The sequence below is a fragment of the Orcinus orca genome, chromosome 17 (genome assembly GCF_937001465.1).
Source record: "Orcinus orca chromosome 17, mOrcOrc1.1, whole genome shotgun sequence".
NCBI classification, from domain to species: domain Eukaryota; kingdom Metazoa; phylum Chordata; class Mammalia; order Artiodactyla; family Delphinidae; genus Orcinus; species Orcinus orca.
Window position 1 is genome coordinate 40,788,043 of NC_064575.1, and position 21,681 is coordinate 40,809,723.

The 21,681-nt window shown below is 39.5% G+C and overlaps 2 protein-coding genes and 1 long non-coding RNA gene across 12 annotated transcripts in view; 2 read left to right on the forward strand and 1 right to left on the reverse strand.

Annotated features, from left to right (window-relative positions):
• The window catches only part of LOC117199116 (uncharacterized), a 287,008-nt gene that overhangs the window by 128,068 nt on the left and 137,259 nt on the right, over window positions 1-21,681 (forward strand). The gene's annotated exons all lie outside the window — the stretch shown is intronic.
• Window positions 3,956-17,732, reverse strand: LOC117199202 (uncharacterized). 4 transcript variants are annotated; one of them, XR_007472488.1, is made up of 6 exons: window positions 17,610-17,732; window positions 15,450-15,605; window positions 10,825-10,912; window positions 9,538-9,714; window positions 5,746-9,301; window positions 3,956-5,469 (listed from the first exon to the last, which is right to left on the reverse strand). It is a non-coding gene; the product is annotated as an uncharacterized LOC117199202 (long non-coding RNA). The 4 variants fall into 4 exon arrangements; XR_007472487.1 differs by lacking the exon at window positions 9,538-9,714; XR_007472486.1 differs by having other exon boundaries at window positions 9,538-10,912.
• On the forward strand, window positions 15,468-19,798 carry LOC125961589 (UDP-N-acetylglucosamine--peptide N-acetylglucosaminyltransferase 110 kDa subunit-like). The gene is made up of 2 exons (XM_049700222.1): window positions 15,468-18,865; window positions 19,600-19,798. The coding sequence occupies exon 1, from the start codon at window positions 15,468-15,470 to the stop codon at window positions 18,606-18,608; it is 3,141 nt and encodes a 1,046-aa protein (XP_049556179.1). The 3' UTR covers window positions 18,609-18,865; window positions 19,600-19,798.

Below are 21,681 nucleotides of genomic sequence, written 5' to 3' on the forward strand. Positions count from 1 at the left end.
GGACAAGATGAGGATGCCTGATATAATGTTAAAGAAAAAGTATTATGTAACATTGTGTTTGCAGCACTGATGAGTTCAGTGAAAAGAGAATCTCATAGAAAAGAGTATCTCGTTCTTCTTAATGTATGTACACGTGTCCATTGCATGAACATAACAGCTTATTTAACCAATATGTTACTGATCTGCATCTGGATTTCTAGGTTTTCATGCAATTTTATTATGCACAGTTGCTTCAAACACTAGGACTTCCTCTTATGTTTATATCTTTTGAAAGAAACAATATCTCCACAGACGATTTATCTGTGCTGGCTGCTAGCTGACTTTGGGTACTTCTCAGTTCTTCCCTTTACCTTCCTAGTCAATATGAAAAGGGAAGGCAAGAAGGTCTCCTGTTTAGAGACTGTAAAGGTAGGTCTTGGTGATAAAGTCTTGGTGGTAAAGGCTAAAAGTATTAACCCAGAACAAATGTTTTTCCAGCTGTAACTGTGTGTGATTCCCTTGGCTTGATTCCGTAGAGGATGTAAGACAAGACTGTAGAATCTGCCCTCAAAGTGCTTCCAGTAGGATGAGCTAAGTCAAGTATGGTGGCATATCTAATTCAAGACAAACTATAACGTCTCCTTTTCTCTCCTGGCAAAACTTGGTGGAGTGAATGTAGAAGTCACTGTATGCTTTAAATTAAAGCAACACAATAAATCTTGTATTGGAAGGTGCTTATTCTGGTCTCTTTGTGGAGACGAATTGGAAATTGTCTAGAAGAAGGAAAATTAGGTTAACCAAAGTTAAACTCATAAATAATTGAGCATTAATTAAATATCTGTGGTCTGTGTTTCTCTTTGATCATAATTTCTCCCAATTTATAGACCTCTTTGATACCTGATTAATCCTTGTCAAAGATGCAGTTAACAATGATTATTACTGTGTATTAGGTTTTGCCTGGGCCCTGAAGAAACTATCCTAAATCACCAGCTATGATTGTCACTTGATTTCCTCACAGAGAACAATCAGAACTCCTTGTCTTAAGTGGCTTGGGATGTGAAACTAGTTAGTCTCTTAGATACTGTTAGAGGACCCTACAGAGCCCATTGGTGAAAGTTTGGAAAGCACTGGGCTTCTTAAGATTGATTCTTGTAGTGCTTCAGGAAAGATCACTGAACCAAAAGGATAACGGTGTTTCTGGTTCTGTTGTTAGTGTTCTCCATGGAAACATTGCTGAAGCTTCTGGACTCAATTTCCTTCCCCATGTGTGAATGTCACTGAAAAGATCCAACTCCATTCTATCCCCATGTAACTTCAGAAACTAAGCAAAATGAAGACTCAAAATTCATTTCAACTAATGAAATGAATATATAACGTAGAGTGGAACTGGGAAAATACCTGGTTTAAATTCTGGAAAGTACCAACTATACAATTCTGGATAAGTTGCTTCATCTTGCTTAGTCTAATTTAATGCCCATCTCACAGGATGTTATGATGATTAATTTAATATCTTTATATAACGTACAGTGTTATGTAATTTCTTCTTCGTTTTCTTGAGTAAATTCATATCCTTAAGCAACTCACTGTAAACAATAGTTACTTACTTGCTTAAATTACTCTTATCTTCTATTATCAGCTGAATTGTGTCCTGCTCAAGTTAATATGTGGAAGTCTTAACCCCCAATACCTGGTAATATGACTGTATTTGGAGATAAGGCCCTTAAGTAGGTAACTGAGGTCAAATGAGGTCAAATGGGTGGGCTCTAATCCACTATGACTGGTGTCCTTATAAAAAGAAAATATTAGGACACAGACATGCACAGAGAGAAGACCATGTGAAGACAAAAGGAAAACATGGCATCTACAAACCAAGAAGGGATACTTGAGAAGAAATCAATCCTGCTGACACCTTATCTCAGATTTCTAGCCTCTAGACCTGTGAGTGAGTAAATTTCTGTTGTTTAACCTCCTCAGTCTCTGGTACTTTGTCATGGCAGCTCTAGGAAACTCATACAACTTTTTATGGCCTCCTTGTCTCAAGTTGAAAGTTCAATATTTGGCATCATAGCTAGGAAACAAAAATATCATCTACATTCCTTGTTGTAGTCTTTCTTCCCCATTCTCATTGCTAGTAATTTCCATATTTGGGTCTCTTTTCTGTGCCTTGTAAACAGAGCGTTACGCTCATTTCTGGTCTTACTGCTAATATACAGTAAATGTGCAGATACCGTATAGATTTTGGAGAAGTGCAGCATATAGTTGGCACATGTGTGTATGTGTGTGTATTCATATAATTTATACTTTTTCTCTCTTTTCTTCCTTTGGTGTGAGCTAAGATTCTCTGCTTTTGTGACGAGTACTCCTGAGTACTAATCCCTGAATTTAATTCACCAAAAATTGCCAAAAATAATAATAATATGGGGAAAGAGAGAGTGATAGAGGGAGAAGAACAAACAATCAGGCAAGGGCACTGCTGTGAATTATTAGGGTCTTATTAATAAGATTATGTTAGTCTAGAGGAAATGACCGTAAATATCATCAGTGAGCCCAGTTGGTCTTTACTGACTGCTAGACACATCCCCGAGTTCTGTTCTTAGTCCCCAACTGTATGATTACTACTGTCTGGAAGTATCATTTGAACAACTAAAGTCACTTAATGGAAAAGGAATATGTCTTTAGAGAGTCAACAGTAATTTTTCTATCTGATTAAAAAGGAATGTTGACTGTCTGGCAACCTCAGTCATATTTGTAAGCAGGAAAGCATTGGCTATTAAAAGTGGATGATGTAAAGTGATGAACAGAAACTTTGGCGATAGGTATACCTGGATTTAATTCTCACTTCTACCGCTTGGTAGCTGGATAGCCTTAGGCAAGTTTCATACCTCCCTGAAATTGACTTAATTCAGTCTGTAAAATGGCATAATAACTTATTATAGCATCCTTTTAGGAATTTTAAATCAGTTCTTGAAATAAAAGTACACAATATATAGACAAGTATGGATTCCTCGATAGGTGTTTGACCTTTCATTTCTCCAGTATCCCACCCGCATCAAATAAAGAAAAATACTTTTTTAAAATTTACGAATATTTCATTGTTCTAAAGTTAAAGCCATAAAAATAGAAATAATCAAATGGCCTACTATCATACCATTAGAAGAAAAAAAAAGTGTTCGTGAGAGTTCCATATTAGAATACAAATTTTCCTTAGGCACCTGTTTATGTATGCTATTCTGCTCTTTACAATAAATAATTAAATTTAAAAGACTTAATTCCTCACTTTTAAGACCTTATTAGTTTACAAATTACATATTGACCTATGCTAAATTTTATACCGACCCATGCTAATGAATTCAGTACAGAAAACAAAAAACACTGCACTCAAGCAAACTACATATATATATATATATATACACACACACACATATATATATATATATATATATATATAACTTAAATGCATTTATATCCTACCATGTCTCATAAAGCATTGTGGTAACTCACCTGAATACAGACAATCAAATATAATGGCAAAAGCACTTAATATAAACAGGGCCAAGGAAACATAGACAGAAGATGAAGAAAAGATGAGGGAAATGTGAACAGGAGGACGTGTAGTTAATCGAGTTGTATGTTTTGACCTTAAGATTCTCTGTGTGGGGACTTCCCTGGTGGCACAGTGGTTGGGAATCCTCCTGCCAGTGCAGGGGACATGGGTTCGGGCCCTGGTCTGGGAATATCCCACATGCCGCGGAGCAACTAAGCCCGTGCGCCACAACTACTGAGCCTGTGCTCTAGGGCCAATGAGCCACAACTACTGAAGCCCGCGTGCCACAACTACTGAAACCCCAGTGCCTAGAGCCCGTGCTCCGCAACGAGAGAAGCCACAGCAATGAGGAGCCCGCACACCACAATGTAGAGTAGCCCCCACTCGCCCCAACTAGAGAAAGCCCATGTGCAGCAACAAAGACCCAACACAGCCAAAAATAAATAAATTTATTTTTTTAAAAAAAAGATTCTCTGTGGATAAAACAACATGTAAATAATTGGTTACAAAGCCACATTATTTAAAGGTGCCAGACTGCACATTAACAGTCTGACACAAAGGGACAGCACAGGAAAACTATTCAAAGATAAAGATTTTTAAATCTTTGCAGTTTGAAACCTTTTAGAGCAAGTGTAATGAGCTCGACACACATTTCAACACTCCACATGTTAATCACATGTTCAAAGCATGTCTCAAAGTCATTGGAAATAGTTGCTGTCTCTGCCTCTGATATGTAAAACAGATCTGTGATGTGTAAAACTCAGGAGGTATTGATATCCACTTTTTGGCATCTGAACAGGAAACAAAGTTGTTTCGCAGTGATAATAAAGAATGAAGTAAATGCAACAGTGAAATAAAAGACAAAGTACTGAGGGAATGTATTAACAAAACGAATCCAACTAAATTCTGGTGACCTGGGGCCTACGATTGTACACACTGCATGGAAATACCCCAGCCTAAATACTGGCATAGGAGGAAGGGTACTGCTAAGCCCATCACAGTATAATCCTTTTAAATGTCCCTTTCAAGGTTGTCTCCACTCAACACTGAGTATAGGAAATCTTCCCATCAGGCAGAAACACTGGCTGTGCAATGATTGACCAAGAAATTAACACACTAATGAATAAATGATGCTAATTTATTTCTATCCCTGAGAACGGGAAACAGCACACACTCTGTGTCAATGGTATGTCCTCTTTCCCACTTTTCTAAATGGTCAATTATGTTTTCCCCTTCATTGCTTTATATCATGTGTGGCAGGCATGATGGGAAATGGCTACCAATGGTTCTGTTATTGATTTCTACCTTCCTTTCACTGTGGCTAAAGAAGATACTTTGTATGATTTCAGTTTCTTAAAAATGTATTGGTACTTGTATTGTGGCGTAACATATGGTCTTTCCTGGAGAATGTTCCATGTGTACTTGAGAAAAATGTGTATTCTGCTGTTGTTGAGTGGAGTGATCTATATATGGCTGTTAGGTTTAGTTGGTTAAATGTGTTATTCAGTCCCCCTACCTCTCTACTGATCTGTCTAGATGTGTTATCCATTATTGAAAGCAAGGTATTGATCTCCAACTATTATTTTAGAACTATCTATTTCTTCCTTCAATTCTGTCAATGTCTGCTTCACATATTTGGGGGATGTTTGGTACATATATGTTTATAGTTGTTATATCTCCTTGATAGATTGAACTTGTTATCAACATATAGTGGCCTCCTTTTCCTCTTGTGATAGTTTTTGATTTAAAGTTTATTTTGTGTGATATTAACGTAGCCATCCCAGATCTATCTTCCTTCCTTCCTTCCTTCCTTCCTTCCTTCCTTTTTCTCTCTCTCTCTTTCTTTCTTTTTGTTACTATTTGCATGGGATATTTTATTCTGTGCTTTAACTTTCAACCAACTTGTGTCTCTTGAAATCAAGTGAGTTTTTTGCGGACAGCATATACTTGGATTATGGATGTTTTTAAGGTCCACTCTGCCAATATTTATCTTTTTATTGGAGAGCTTAATCCACTTTTTCAAAACTTACTGATGAGGAAGAACTTAATTCTGTTTCCTGGTTGTTTTCTGTATGTCTTATGCATTTTTTGCCCCTCATTTACTCCATTACTGACTTCCTCTGTGCTTAGCCGATTTTGTTGTAGTGAACTCTTGATTCCTTTTTCATTTCTTTTTGCATATAGTCTATTGATATTTTCTTTGTGGTTATCAAGAAGATTACATTTACCCTTCTAAAGTTCAACCAATATCATTTGAATTGAAACCAACTTCAATAGCACACAGAAACTCTGTTCCTCTACAGTTCCATTCCTCCTCCTTACATTATTGTTGTCACAAATTACACCTTTATACTTCGTGAGCCCAATAACATGGATTTATGATTATTTTATGCATTTGTTTTTTCAATCATGTAAGAAATAAAAAGTAGAGTTACAAGCCAGTAGCACAATACTGGCTTTAGTATCTGCCCATGTATTTATCTTTACTGGAGATTTCTATTTCTTTATACAGCTTCGAGTTGCTGTCTAGTGTCCTTTCATTTCAACCTGAAGGTTCAATTTAGCATTTGTCCTAGGGCAGTGTTAGGAAGTTGTAAAACAAACGCCCTCAGCCTTTGTTCATCTGGGAATGTGTTAATTTCTCCCTAAGTTTTGAAACCAGTTTGGCCAAATATAGAATTCTTGGTGGACAGTTTTTTTCTCTCAGCACTTTAAATATGTCTGGCCTCTTGCTTCCGTGGTTTCAGATAGGAAATTAGCTATGAACCTTTTTGAGGATCCCTGCTTTGTAACAAATTTGTTTTTTCTTTCTCCTTTGGGAGTAAAGATTCTTTCTCTGTCTTTTGGCATCTGAGAGTTTGATTATACTGTTTCTTGTTGTGGCGTTCCTTGAGTTTCTCTTAGTCCTGAAATCAGGCAAAGATTTACAGCAAGCAAACACATACTGAACCAGGGAAGAGGCAATTTGAAAATGGCAGGAAAGCTTTGTGGCATTTTTACTTGCCCTTGCCCCATCTACTCTTAGTGTAGTGATGGTCTTAAAGTGGTAGGGTCTTAATGCAGTGATAGTCTTAAAGTAGCAGCAGACCATTCCTAGTATGGGGCCCTCAATCCTGCTTCAGGAGAGAGCAGAAGAGACCATACTCTCGGATTATTATGTGTATCTGTTCTAACCTGTCTGGGAGCTACCTGAAGGACTGACACAAGATGCTTATCTCTGTCTTAGCTAACCTGGAACACAGTCTGGAAAAGCAGCGGTCATTGCTCAAAAAAAGTGCAAGGTGAACTAACAAAGCAGAGATGGCTGGGGCAGAAGACTGTGCATTGAAATACAATAGACCACATAAGATGCAGGAGCAAAAGTTGGGGGAGATTCTTTGGGAACTTAGAACATACAAAAAGTATGTGTCCAGAGAAATTAAGAAAGCCACATGCATACTCAAGATAAGATGCATGTTCTGAAAACACCAGAGGAGTCTCTAAGCTTTTACCATGGGCTGAGCCCTGACCTCAGTGCAGGTCAGCTAAATGTTGAAGGAGTGATCCAGCAATCTGCACAATGGGGAGAGGTGTGTGGTTTTGAGTGTGCATGTGGATGTGCTTGTGTATATTTGTTTTTGTTTGTCTTAGGTGTGGGAATTCAAGGACATCTCTGTCAAAACATTAGCTAAACATGAACTAAAGGAACAGAGACTTCAGTGCCTACATACGATAAGGAGTACACTCATTGCAAAACTAGTTTGGAAAGGCCCCTAAACAAACAGACTACTACAGCCTTCAACAATCCAAAGCCCAGAAAACCCTGGGAAAGTGGGAGAATCTGATTTCCATAGACACCACATTATAATATTTGAAAGCCAAATGTTCAACCAAAAAACTCACAAGGTATACAAAGACATGGAAAAGTATGGTCCATTTAAGAAAACAAATTAATTGATGAAACCATCCCTAAGGAAGCCCAGACTTTTCTCCATTGCATATTCTTGCCTCCTTTGTCATAGATTCATTGACCATAAGTGCATGGGTTTCTTTCTGGGCTCTCTATTCTGTTCCAGTGATGGATGTTTTTGTGCCGGTACCATACTGTTTTGATTACTGTAGGTTTGTAGCACAGTCTGAAGCCAGGGAGCATGATTCCTCCAGTTGTGTTCTTCTTTCTCAAGACTGTTTTAGCTATTCAGGATCTTTTGTGTTTCCATACAAACTTTAAAATTATTTGTTCTAGGTCTGTGGAAAATGCCCTTGATATGTTGATACAGACTGCATTGAATGCGTAGATGTCCTTGGGTATGATGGTCATTTTAACAATATTAATTCTTCCACTCCGTGACCATGGTATATCTTTCCAGCTGTTTGTGTCATCTTTCCTTTCTTTTATGAGTGTCATATAGTTTCCTGGGTACAGGTCTTTTACCTCCTTAGGCAGGTTTATTCTTATGTATTTTATTCTTTTTTATGCGATTGTAAATGGGATTGTTTCCTTAATTTCTCTTTCTGATAGTTCACTGTGAGTGTATAGAAATACAAAATTTATATATAGAAATCTATTGTATCCTTCAAATTTACCAAGTTCATGTTTGAGCTCGAATAGTTTTTTGATGGTGTCTTTCAGATTTTCTATGTATCATGCCATCTGCAAACAGTGACAGTTTTACTTTTGCCTTTCCATTTTGGAGTCCTTTTATTTATTTATTTTTTCTTGTCTGATTGCTGTGGCTAGGACTTCCAAAACTCTGTTCAATAAAAGTGGTGAGAGTGGGCATCCTTGTCTTATTCCTGATCTTAGGGGAAATGCTTTCAGCTTTTCACCATTGAGTATGATAGCTATGGGCTTGTCATATATGGCCTTTATTATGTTGAGGTATGTTCCCTGTATGCCCACTTTCTGGAGAGTTTTTACCATGAATGGATATTGAATTTTTTCAAAAGCTTTTTCTGCATCTATTGAGATGATCGTATGGTTTTTAGTCTTCAGTTTGTTACTGTGATGATAAGAGACCTAAGACAGCTACAGAGGCTAAGTGACCTTTCCTTCCCTCAATGGGTAGGTATCCTTGTTCTGCCTTCTAATTGAGTTAGTATCTGAGTAAAGAACTGCCAGGTGTCATTTAGTTCACAATACACTGCTGTGGCAATATAGAAATGAATTTGCCTAAGTCATTTGGCTTTTCTCAATTATAGTAAATGAATATACTGAATGAATACTTCAACTTAAGGAAATGTTCTTAAAAATATATTAATGTAGGCAACTTCAGTGGAGAACTGAAATCAAAACAAAGCATTCAGATAAAGGGTTGAAATAAAAGTACACTCAGTTGTATCCAGTTTCCTCTTGTAAATCTCTCTTTTTAATTTGAGTGGACAGTCACTTGAGAATATCTGACTTGCGGCTAAGGAAATCTAAGCCTTCTTGGCCACACTGTATTCCCTTATGTCATTTAATAAAGACACCAGTGGGGTTGCTGAAAAAAGCGTGGGAAAAATCAATCCCTCACATCCAAAGGGCGGCTCTTGAAAATATGTGTGTTGTTGTAGTTATTTTGCTCTTCTGGCCTCAGAAGTTCTAATCTTAACCTTAGCCCCTCATGGAGAGAGACTTTGTAAACCAATTCCCACATTACTCATCATGTGACCGTTGAAAAAGAGCAACCCAGCTCTTTTCCTGTGCTTTCAACCAGTTATCTTCTTCAAAAATCTGTTTGGATTGTTATACCTTAATCTTGCCTGGCAAGGGACTTATGGGAAGGTTCTTATTGTTTGAAAGTTTGGTGCCAGTATCTGCAAATAAAGAAGAAAGATGTGTTTATCAAACATCCCAATAGTGAAGGTGTGTGAAAGCAACTTTTGAAAAAGTTAATCTGTCAGAGTTTAGCCGTATTATTACATTTTATTTTATTCATTGAAAATAAACAATTATCAATGCATCCTTTCTAGATTTTCTAGTTTCCCAAAGTTCCCTGTATTCACATTCTAAGAGGAAAAATGGTATTTTAAGTCACTGCTCTCCACCTTACGTTATTTATAATCACTCCTCATGACCTCTTCCTTCCAAGAAACTTGATCCTGAGAAGTGTCCTTTGTTTGTCTTTGTGGAATAAGTGATGAGGATGCATCCTGGAGACCTGTGAGATGTTCAACTTGTGGCATAATGAAACTAGGATGGAGAGTTCTGGAAAGATCTGGAAAGGTGGCTGGTAGAGTGTGGCCAGATGTGGGAGAAGAGAGATGTACAGAGAGGGGGAGAGGAAATTTTCAGAGGGAGAAAATGAAACAAATAATTAAATAAGTTTTGTTGTGTGGTGTGGGACGCAAGCCTTTCTCTCCCCCTTTCCTTCACAATGTCTTCGTTAAAGACTGTGTTTTTCATTAGTTTTACTAAGATAGGATTTGCCGTTTTGTTTGGGTACTGAGAATGGACCCATGGAAACAGTTACATTTGGGTTATCTCTGACTGTCTTTAATGAAGAACATAAATATTGGCCACACTATCTATGCACATGCTATCACCATGCCTTTTTTGTTCTCTGTTCATATATCTAAGTCCTCTTCTTTCTTTAAGGTCAATCTCAAATCTCATCTGAAATGTACATTTATTGATAGATTCAACCCATAATGAACTGTCCCTTCTTTGTCCTCCTTAGGCTCTGATTATTTACAAAAACTCATTTTTGAACTTAGAAACTGTCCAATATGATATATTAGTTATTTCACCAGCATATGTTATATCCTCAACACAATTATACGCTTTTGTGGGGCTGGGATCATACATTCTGTAATTTTTCTCAGTACTTACACTTACTTTGATAAAAAGCGCATTCATTCATCTAAACATCATTTATTGGGTGTTAATTAAATATCTCAACTCAGTAAATATTGTTTGAATGAATGCATGCATGAATGAGGGAGTGTGCAATAGGTAGCCTAATGTACCGCCCAGTGTGAGAAAACCAAAAACATAAACACAAAAGCAAGCCAAAAAGTGGACCAGGACTTTCTGTAAAATATCCTGCTTTTTGTTGGATGATGCCATGAAAATCAAGATGCTCCTGAAAGGTCTTAATAGCTGACCAAGAATAGTAAACAATTGAAATTCTCTCAGGCTTCTTCAACCCTATCACTGGACACATTTATACCTCTCAGGAATGGTATTAAAAGAAGAGATTAATAAAGCTTTTATAGATGAGTTGATAAATCTCTAAAGATTTAAGTCTTCATTGCCTCCTAGGTTTTCTCTATTTTGGGTTTCCAAAAGATTTCAATAAACCACAGGATAATTAAAAATTAGACATTATCTTTCTTACCTTGACGTTTTTTGATGGTAAACACCTTTTTATTGTCTCCATAGTGCTGCCCAATTTCCACCAGTACAGTACTTAAGTGAATTTTGCTCTGGATGGTGGGATATAGAAGATGTAAACGAATTGTTTGTATATGTTTTAGAATTCTTCAAAAGGGCCTGGCCATGGAAATGCATTGAATATTACTTAAATAACTAAAGTAACTTCCTCAGAATTATTATTCTGTTCTGGTTAGGATACTATCTGCCCTGGTTTGTTAAAATTTCCCTTTAGAGTGGTTTTAATTTTGTTTCTGATAGGGTCCTAGGATTTATTGCCACACCCATCCTGCATCTGTTTTTCTTTGAATTACTCTCCTTGCAGTTTCTGATTCATACAGGGCCTTACAGGTTAGTGACAACCTGGCCATCACAACGCTGGAAAGGAGAGGCCTACTTTTCAGAGGTGTTGCTGTTTTCTGTACCTGAAGGTTTTCAAGAGATATCAATCTTCCTCACCACCGCCCTTGGCCCTCTTAATGGACTAAGCAGTTCCTCCTGAAATTTCTGTAGGATATCTGTACCAACTTCTCAATATTGTTCCATCCTGAGTCTATAAATTCCTGGCCACAAGGTAATGTTAGATTTCTTGCTCCAGCCCCTATTTACATAAGGCCTATACTAAGGAACGGAACCCACAGACATCAGTCCGCTCTTCTTTCTCTGGATTTAATTTCTCTGTTACTTTCTGAAACATGCAGGTGTTCCTTTCTTTCTTTTAATCTCAGCTATGTGCTTTTAACTTTTTCAAAATTGACCCAGAATTTACATGTGTCTCCAGTAAGAGTACATTAAATTGAGCTTAGTCTGCTATTCTACTGGCATATTTGAGATCCAGATAATTTGCTACTTAACTGGATTCAATGACCTGTATATTTCAGACAACTAAAACTCACCATGTTCCAAATATCCCTCCTTATAGTTAGTAATTTTCTTGGGAATCTGGATGAGATTAAATGGAATAAAGTTAGTGAGTGGCCCAGGAATGCCTGAAAGTTTGTTTGTCAGAGTGGCCAGGGAAAGTTAAGCAAGGAAGAAAAGCAAATGAAAAACAGAATCACATTATTATGGCTGAGTTTACTCCCAGGATTCCATGCAGAGCTCTCTGTAGAGCTGCGATGGGTTATAACTTATGCCAGAGCTCTACGTGGGGCTGACACCGTCTCATGCCAAGCTCTCAGTTCTGGGCTCACGTCATCTCTGGTCCACTCTGTGGAGTGGAAACTTTGGAGGAATGGCCAATGTGTTCCACGGCGTAGGAAGAGGGAAATTGTGAATGTGACTTTCTAAATTGTGGAGGAACTAAGCATTGTAAATGTGCCGTGAACTATGTTGTTTAATTTGACCAGTCAGATCAATGACTTTCCCCTTGAATGAAATGCTGCTACGTATATGAGCAGAAAAACAAAACTGGTATAAGGAATAGATAGCTAGTGGGAAGCAGCCGCATAGCACAGGGAGATGCGCTCGGTGCTTTGTGACCACCTAGAGGGGTGGGATAGGGAGGGTGGGAGGGAGGGAGATGCAAGAGGGAGGAGATATGGGGACATATGTATAACTGATTTACTTTGTTATAAAGCAGAAACTAACACACCATTGTAAAGCAATTATACTCCAATAAAGATGTTAAAAAAAAAAAAACTGGTATAAGGAGATGGAGAGACTGGGAGTCTTATTTTCCCACCAATTAACTTTGCCTCTGACCATGACCTTCCCTTTGAGTCTCCTAGACCTTGGGGATGATCGCAGCCCCTTGGGTTGGGTGACGGCAACCCCATCTTCACTAGAACCTCTATAGTTAACTTTGATTTTTCCCACTCCGTCTATCCATCCCATGTATGCAGTCAGACATTTGATCTTGGACTTTTCCTGACAAAGTATGCTTGAATATAACCATTTCTTTTCACTCCCACTGCTACTGCTATTGTCACTGCCTTAACTAGGGCTTTATCTTTAAGTTCTTTATATAAATATATAAATATCTCTATATAAATATAATATACAAATAAATAAAATATAATATTAATTCTGATGATTTTAAAGTCTTTTCTTGATAAAGACTTTTCCTGATAAAGATACACAATATCTTATATAAATATTTTTGTATTATCTGCTCTTTTCTTAGAATTTTAGCCATATGATTCTATCTCTTGGTTTGTCTAGAACTTTTTGATTGAATGCTGGCTATTTTATTTGGCTTTTTTTGTTTTTCTCAGTGGAAACGTTGTTTTGCTTCAAAATATTTTATTCTACCTGGAAGTAGCAAATCTTCAAATTACAATTTTTTAAATGCTTTCAAATATCAATACTATAGGTGTCACAAAATCTAGAAAAATGACATTTAAAAATGAACTACTGCCAGATGTGTCTCTATAAAGCTTTTCCCCCACTCTTTTAGCTATATATTCTTTAACTGCCTCCTCATATGACAGTTTATGTATTTTCGAAATAAAATTTTAAGAAATAAACTTTGTAGTTTTTAGACATAGATTTCTTGTAACATGGTTGATTAGAATTTGCTTCTAGTTATTAATAGTTTAGAAAAGTTTATTTCAGCTTCACAATTTATTATTGATAATGTCACATTAATTTTCATTGTTAACTTTGAGAAAACCTCTATGGATTACTTCCTCATAAGTATTTACTATTATAAATGCATTACTGATTTCAGTACTGCTATAGGTTTGTGCATTACAGGGATTCTGATAAAATACTCATTCACACCATTCCATTACACACATTGTTGATGGAGTATATTCATTCATTCATTCACTCATTCATTTTTGGCTGTGTTGGGTCTTCGTTGCTGTGTGCAGGCTTTCTCTACTTGCAGGGACTGGGGGCTACTCTTTGTTGCGGTGCACAGGCTTCTCATTGCGGTGGCTTCTCTTGTTGCAGAGCACGGGCGCTAGGCACGGAGGCTTCGGTAGTTGTGGCTTGCAGGCTCAATAGTCGTGGCTCACGGGCTCTAGAGCGCAGGTTCCGTAGTTGTGGCACACCGGCTTAGTTGCTCCGTGGGATCGAACCCTTGTCCCCTGCATTGGCAGGTGGCTTCTTAACCACTGCGCCATCAGGGAAGCCCCTGGAGTATATTCTTGACAGAAGAAAATTTCCGTTTTGACTAAGCATTGATGAGAACTGAATCTTTGACTTATCTTTCACATGCCTGATGATTGAAATAATTTTCCACAGAATAGCTTCTGGTTTTGTACTTTTCAGTTCTTTTTTTCTTCTTCAAACGCACATGCTTTGAGAGCTGTGAAGTGCAAGACATGGCTATATTGTAAGGTGGTTTTTGTCCTTATGCTTCTGTGTCTTGTGCTAGGTTAAGTCAGTAGAGTAGTCAGTATGAGTACTGGAAGTTATTCCTGTAATGGGATAGTATATAGTCAATTACATATGGCGGTGTCTGAAAATCACATAATAGCCTCACTTAAAACATGTCCTTAGGGCTTCCCTGGTGGCGCAGTGGTTGAGAGTCCACCTGCCGACGCAGGGGACACGGGTTCGTGTCCCGGTCCGGGAAGATCCCACGTGCCGCGGAGCGGCTAGGCCCGTGAGCCATGGCCGCTGAGCCTGTGCGTCCAGAGCCTGTGCTCCACAACGGGAGAGGCCACAACAGTGAGAGGCCCGCGTACCACAGAAAAAAGAAAATCTCCTTAGCCAGATTTCAAAAAAGCCTGTGGCCATTCCAATATGATCCAACATAGCGGAGTATGATAGAAGGAAAATTGGCAAAGAAAGAGACGCTGGTCTTACCTGATGGAAGTTAAAATATCTCTCTTTTGACAATTTTGCAAAAACTTATAATTCCATGAACTAATTTCTAGGGTTCTTCATAGGACCTAAAAAGGAACCCATAGAGTTGTGGAACAACAATAGAAGCTGCTGTGATGAGAAGCCCAGGCACCGCAACAAAGAGTAGCCCCCGCTCGCCGCAACTAGAGAAAGTCTGCACGCAGCATTGAAGACCCAACGCAGCCAAAATAAAAATAAATAAATAAAGATAAATAAATTTATTTTTAAAAATGTAATACTCAGGTTTGAGGCATGAGAAATATGATGAGGAGAAATTAGCTAATCCTTTCAGAACTTTTAAAATATCAAACTCAGTCTCTAAGATTTTAGCATTATATACAACATCGGTTACTTATTAGTGGTTTGGGAAGGCCAATTTAAAATTTTCTGATCTTTCTGTATTGAAATTCACGGCCCTAATGTTTTCCACATTGACTATATGAATGATGAAGTAAAGTCAATCATGTATTTCCTTTCCAACTGGGCAGAAATCAAAATTTTGAAAAGTGTTTGGACTACTGACTTTTGATTTCTTCTAAGGCAAGTGTATAGGTAATTTTTATTCCCTGATTAGGAGAAAAATGGTGGAAGAGGGCAGGGTTAAGAATTAAGATTTCCAGAGCGTGAGAGTTAGACGACCAACCAGAGTTCCTAAGGTTCGGTGCCTGTAACTGTCGCCGCCGCTTAAGCCTGTCAAAGCAGTGGTACGGCTGCTGCCCTCGTACTTGCTACCTCTAGAAATATTCTTGCCAGTAGTGGCGGCAGCGGGACTCAATTACCCCCTTTTCTCACTCTCTCCAGAAGCTCCAGATGGCGTCTTCTGTGGGCAACGTGGCCGACAGCACAGAACCAACGAAACGTATGCTTTCCTTCCAAGGGTTAGCTGAGTTGGCACATCGAGAGTATCAGGCAGGAGATTTTGAGGCAGCTGAGAGACACTGCATGCAGCTGTGGAGACAAGAGCCAGACAATACTGGAGTACTTTTATTACTTTCATCTCTACACTTCCAGTGTCGAAGGCTGGACAGATCTGCCCACTTTAGTACTCTGGCAATTAAACAGAACCCTCTTCTGGCAGAAGCCTATTCGAATTTGGGGAATGTGTACAAGGAAAGAGGGCAGTTGCAGGAAGCGATTGAGCATTACCGGCATGCATTGCATCTCAAACCAGATTTCATCGATGGTTATATTAACCTGGCAGCCGCTTTGGTAGCAGCAGGCGACATGGAAGGGGCAGTACAAGCTTACGTCTCTGCTCTTCAGTGCAATCCTGATTTGTACTGTGTTCGCAGTGACCTGGGGAACCTGCTCAAAGCCCTGGGTCGCTTGGAAGGAGCCAAGGCATGTTATTTGAAAGCAATGGAGATGCAACCGAACTTTGCAGTAGCTTGGAGTAATCTTGGCTGTGTTTTCAATGCACAAGGGGAGATTTGGCTTGCAATTCATCACTTTGAAAAGGCTGTCACCCTTGACCCCAATTTTCTGGATGCTTATATCAATTTAGGAAATGTCTTGAAAGAGGCACGGATTTTTGACAGAGCTGTGGCAGCTTACCTTTGTGCCCTAAGCTTGAGCCCAAATCATGCAGTGGTACATGCCAACCTGGCTTGTGTATACTATGAGCAAGGCCTGATAGATCTGGCAATAGACACCTGCAGGCGAGCTATTGAATTGCAACCACATTTCCCTGATGCTTACTGCAACCTAGCCAACGCTCTGGAAGAGAAGGGCAGTGTTGCCGAAGCAGAAGAGTGTTATAATACAGCTCTGCGGCTGTGTCCCACCCATGCAGACTCTCTGAATAACCTAGCCAATATCAAAGGAGACCAGGGAAACATTGAAGAGGCAGTTCGCTTGTATTGTAAAGCATTAGAAGTCTTCCCAGAGTTTGCTGTTGCCCATTCAAATTTAGCAAGTGTATTGCAGCAGCAGGGAAAACTGCAGGAAGCTCTGATGCATTATAAGGAGGCTGTTCGAATCAGTCCTACCTTTGCTGATGCCTATTGTAACATGGGAAACACTCTAAAGGAGATGCAGGATGTTCAGGGAGCCTTGCAGTGTTATACTCGTGCCGTTCAGATTAACCCTGCACTTGCGGATGCCCACAGCAATCTGGCTTCCATCCACAAGTATTCAGGGAATATTCCAGAAGCAATTGCTTCTTATCGCACTGCTCTGAAGCTTGAACCTGATTTTCCTGACGCTTATTGTGATTTGGCTCATTGCCTGCAGATTGTCTGTGATTGGACAGACTATGATGAGCGAATGAAGAAGTTGGTCAGCATTGTGGCTGACCAGCTGGAGAAGAATAGGTTGCCTTCTGTGCAGCCTCATCATAGTATGCTCTATCCTCTTTCTCATGGCTTCAGGAAGGCTATTGCTGAGAGCCATGGGAACCTCTGCTTGGATGAGGTCAGTGTCCTTCATAAACCACCGTACGAACATCCAAAAGACTTGAAGCTCAGTGATGGTCGACTGCGTGTAGGATACGTGAGTTCTGACTTTGGGAATCATCCTACTTCTCATCTTATGCAGTCTATTCCAGGCATGCACAATCCTGATAAATTTGAGGTATTCTGTTATGCCCTGAGCCCAGATGATGGCACAAACTTCCGAGCGAAGGTGATGGCAGAAGCCCATCATTTCATTGATCTTTCTCAGATTCCATGCAATGGGAAAGCAGCTGATCGCATCCATCAAGATGGTATACACATCCTTGTAAATATGAATGGTTATACCAGGGGTGCTCGAAATGAACTCTTTGCTCTCAGGCCAGCTCCTATTCAGGCAATGTGGCTGGGCTACCCTGGGACCAGTGGCGTGCTTTTCATGGATTATATCATCACTGATCAGGAAACTTCACCTGCTGAAGTTGCTGAGCAGTATTCTGAGAAACTGGCTTATATGCCCCATACTTTCTTTATTGATGATCATGCTAATATGTTCCCTCACCTGAAGAAGAAGGCAGTCATCGATTTTAAGTCCAATGGGCACATTTATGACAATCGGATTGTGCTGAATGGCATCGACCTCAAAGCATTTCTTGATAGTCTCCCAGATGTGCAGATTGTCAAGATGAAATGTCCTGATGGAGGAGACAACGCAGACAGCAGTAATACGGCTCTTAATATGCCTGTCATTCCTATGAATACTATTGCAGAGGCAGTTATTGAAATGATTAACAGAGGACAAATTCAGATAACAATTAATGGATTCAGTCTTAGCAATGGACTGGCAACTACCCAGATCAACATTAAGGCTGCCACTGGAGAGGAGGTTCCCCGTACCATTATTGTAACCACACGTTCTCAGTACGGGTTACCGGAAGATGCCATTGTGTACTGTAACTTCAATCAGTTATATAAAATTGACCCATCTACTTTGCAGATGTGCGCAAATATTCTGAAGCGTGTTCCCAATAGTGTACTGTGGCTGTTGCGTTTTCCAGCAGTAGGAGAACCTAATATTCAACAGTATGCACAAAATATGGGCCTTCCCCAGAAGCGTATCATTTTTTCACCTGTTGCTCCTAAAGAGGAACATGTTCGGAGAGGCCAGCTGGCTGATGTCTGCTTGGACACTCCACTCTGTAATGGACACACCACAGGGATGGATGTCCTTTGGTCAGGGACACCCGTGGTGACTATGCCAGGAGAGACTCTTGCTTCCCGAGTTGCAGCTTCCCAGCTCACTTGTTTAGGCTGTCTTGAGCTTATTGCTCAAAATAGACAAGAATATGAAGACATAGCTGTGAAACTGGGAACTGATCTAGAATACCTGAAGAAAATTCGTGGCAAAGTCTGGAAGCAGAGAACATCTAGCCCTCTGTTCAACACCAAACAATACACAATGGACCTAGAGCGGCTCTATCTACAGATGTGGGAGCATTACGCAGCTGGCAACAAACCTGATCACATGATTAAGCCTGTTGAAGTCACTGAGTCGGCCTAAATAATGACTGTGTGCACAGGAGAATTACCCTGTACCTGAGCCTCAACCTTCTGGGGGAAAGGGAACTACTTTTTCCTTATCTGTACAATACCATGCTGCAGATGGGTGACAGTCAATGATAAGAAATAGCACAGCCAGACTTGCTTCCTGCATGATCATGATCACGATAGGGAGAGACACAAGAGATGGGAAACTGCTGTTCCACAAGGAGTCTCCATAGAATTTTGCAGCAGCCAGGTGTCTGGAAGGTCTGGAAGGTAAGTCTGGAAGGTCTGATCTCCCTTGGTCTTCCATGGGATGGATGGTTAGTGTGGAGGGGAGATAGAGATTGCCCAGCCATTTTGTGATTATCATGGATTGATCGAGTCTTCTGAATTAATATTTTTCTTTATATTTTGGGTATTGGAGCTTTTAAAAATGTTTGGTTTTGGGTATTTGTATTCATGTGAAGTGTGTATGATTCTCTTGAGATAAGCTTTTAAGCTAAAATATTCCTTGTTTTAGTTTCTGAACTCTACAGATAAATGGGGACTTTGCTGGTGTAGTCTTTTTATAGGTTTTATAAACCACTTGAGCCTATATCAGTCATTTTAGTGTCTGACATAATGTTTGGAACTATCAGTGCTTTGTTGGTTTGTAGATGATGGCTTAAATTCTTTTCCTGGTCCGTTTCCTTCTTCCCTTCCCCCCACTTTAAAAATTCTCCTGTAACTTGGCTAACAAAAAACCAAGTCTGATTCAAAACCTCCCAGAGTGTTTCTCTTAACCGCATCATCTGGTGCCAAATGAAGATTCTTAGGAGCGATTATTAATTCTGAAGGGCACAGTTGTGGTACTGTCACTGATGATAATAATAATGGATTTTTGGCCTAGAGTTTTGACCTGTTTCACCAGTGTTTTACCGTTGGCTGCCCCTCTATGCTGCTTCCAAAAGTGATAGTGTGTGTTAAGATTTTTACTTTCATTTCTAATGTTTGTTTGTTTTTTTTAGTGAGTCCTGTTCTTCCTTTTTCTTTCAGCAGAAATGAAATCCCAGGTAAGTATAAGTATTCAAATATTTGATCAGTAAGTCACAGTTATCTCCAGTACATTAAATAACTTTCATCAAAAAACATGTTATAGGTAAAAAGCTCTGAAGGACCAGCTATGTATATGATAATTATGTTTCAGACCTTCTAGGGTATTATATGTAATAACTTGTCTTCTGGACGTGGTCTTGAAGTCTTTATGGATTCAGTCTCAGTAGTAGCGAACTGCACTGCTACTTGGTTTGGAGTACAAATTAGACTTTAGCCCTCCTGGAGGTTGAGTTTTTGGTATTGAAAACCATAGGAATGAAATTATTGTATTTCAACAAAGGATCGAGGGCTTGAGGCTTAAACAAGGCAACATACGTGTGGGAAGCAGTCAGCCTTGAGGGCAGGTAAGGACATGCCAGGCATGCGGCCGCTGCTCGAAGGGACTGTCCCTACTTGTTCCCCTCCTTGTTCCATTCCATGGGAGATAAATCACCAGGGCCCAGAGGTCAGAAAGAATGTAAAATGAGACAAGCAAAGCTGTCTCCCCCCTGCACATGCAGGTTATTTTTGATGCTTCTGGGTTTATGGGTTTCCTCCCAGGGAAGTTAACCTTGAGCCGAGACAGTCTGTAGATAATGTAAACCACCATCTGGCAACCTTCCGATTTCTAGTCTAGATAATCTGCAACTGTAGCATAATAAAATTTGCCTTGCAGCCATCAGTTGTCTTGGTCCTTCTGACCCCATCCGTCGGTGCTACTTCAGTTCCTTACCCCTTCCCTTCCGACCCTGGGCGGTGAGATCCTCTTTCTCCGGCTGGTCCGCGGCAAGTGGCACTCGAACAGGGACCTGAAGCGTGAAGGCAATTAAAAGAAAAAGAAAGTGCAGGTAAGAGAACCCTTATGCAAAATATGTGTGGCCACCAGTAAAAGTGGAACTAATAGAGGCATAAGGCAATAGTCAGAAGTAAAATAAGATGGGGCAAAAGGGCTCAAAGATGTATGAATTATTTGCTCAGGTTTTACTTTCGATGCTTAAAGCTCGGGGTAATAAAGTTTCTACCTCACAGTTGACTGAATTTTTACAGCATATCCATGGTGTATCTCCCTGGTTTCCTGATGGCGGCTCTGTTGACATAGAAATGTGGCAGAAAGTTGGAGAAGATTAAAAAATTATTACAAGTCTCGAGGGCCTACTCATACTCCTGTTGTTACATATAGTTTGTGGAATCTGATAAAAAATATGTTTAGATTCTTCTCATGATAGTGTTGATTTGAATGTAAAGTCAGAAAAACATAAGCCTCTGACAGAAGGAGAGACTGTATTATCAGCTACTGTGTCGCCACTTCCTAAACCGAAAGAGCTAATTAATTTAAATAGTTTAGATGAAGAGGAACATTTTGACTTAACAGATGAGGCTTGTAAACATAAAAGAGAGAAATATCCTGAGGATGATTTTCTAATGGCTGTGATAGATAAGTCAGTGAAAAAGCTGCAGGTTAATAAGGACTGTCTTCCTCAAAAATCCACATCTGTAAAAATGCTGAGTCCCTTGCAGCGCGCTGTACAAGGAGCAATAAAACGAGGAGAAGATCCTATTTTCTGTTGTCCCGTCATAGAAAGACCTGATCCTAATAATCCTCAACAAGCTACTAGGGAGCATCAGGCTCTCCCTTTGAAAGTTTTGAAAGATTGAAAATCTGCCTGTGCTCAATATGGGCCCACTGCTCCTTTTACTACTGCTATGGTTGACAGGAGAAGCTCTTCCCCCCGCTGATTGGAAGTCTATTGCACGAGCTTGTTTAAATGGTGGAGATTATTTAATATGGAAGTTTGATTTTTATGAACGGGCTGCTGAACAAGCAGAAAAGAATGCTGCCCATAATATTCCAGTTGATTATCATATGCTGATTGGGGAAGGACAATATCTTTCTTTACAAGATCAATTAACTTATCCCTTTGTTGCTTGTCCTCAAATAAATCATTTGGCATTACAAGCCTGGAGGAAATGACCTTCTACACACAAAACTGAGGATCTTTCAACAATTAGACGGG

What these genes read in the sequence shown, in the direction of transcription:
- LOC125961589 (XM_049700222.1), top strand. Translation starts at nt 15,468, where the DNA reads ATGGCGTCTTCTGTGGGCAACGTGGCCGACAGCACAGAACCAACGAAA.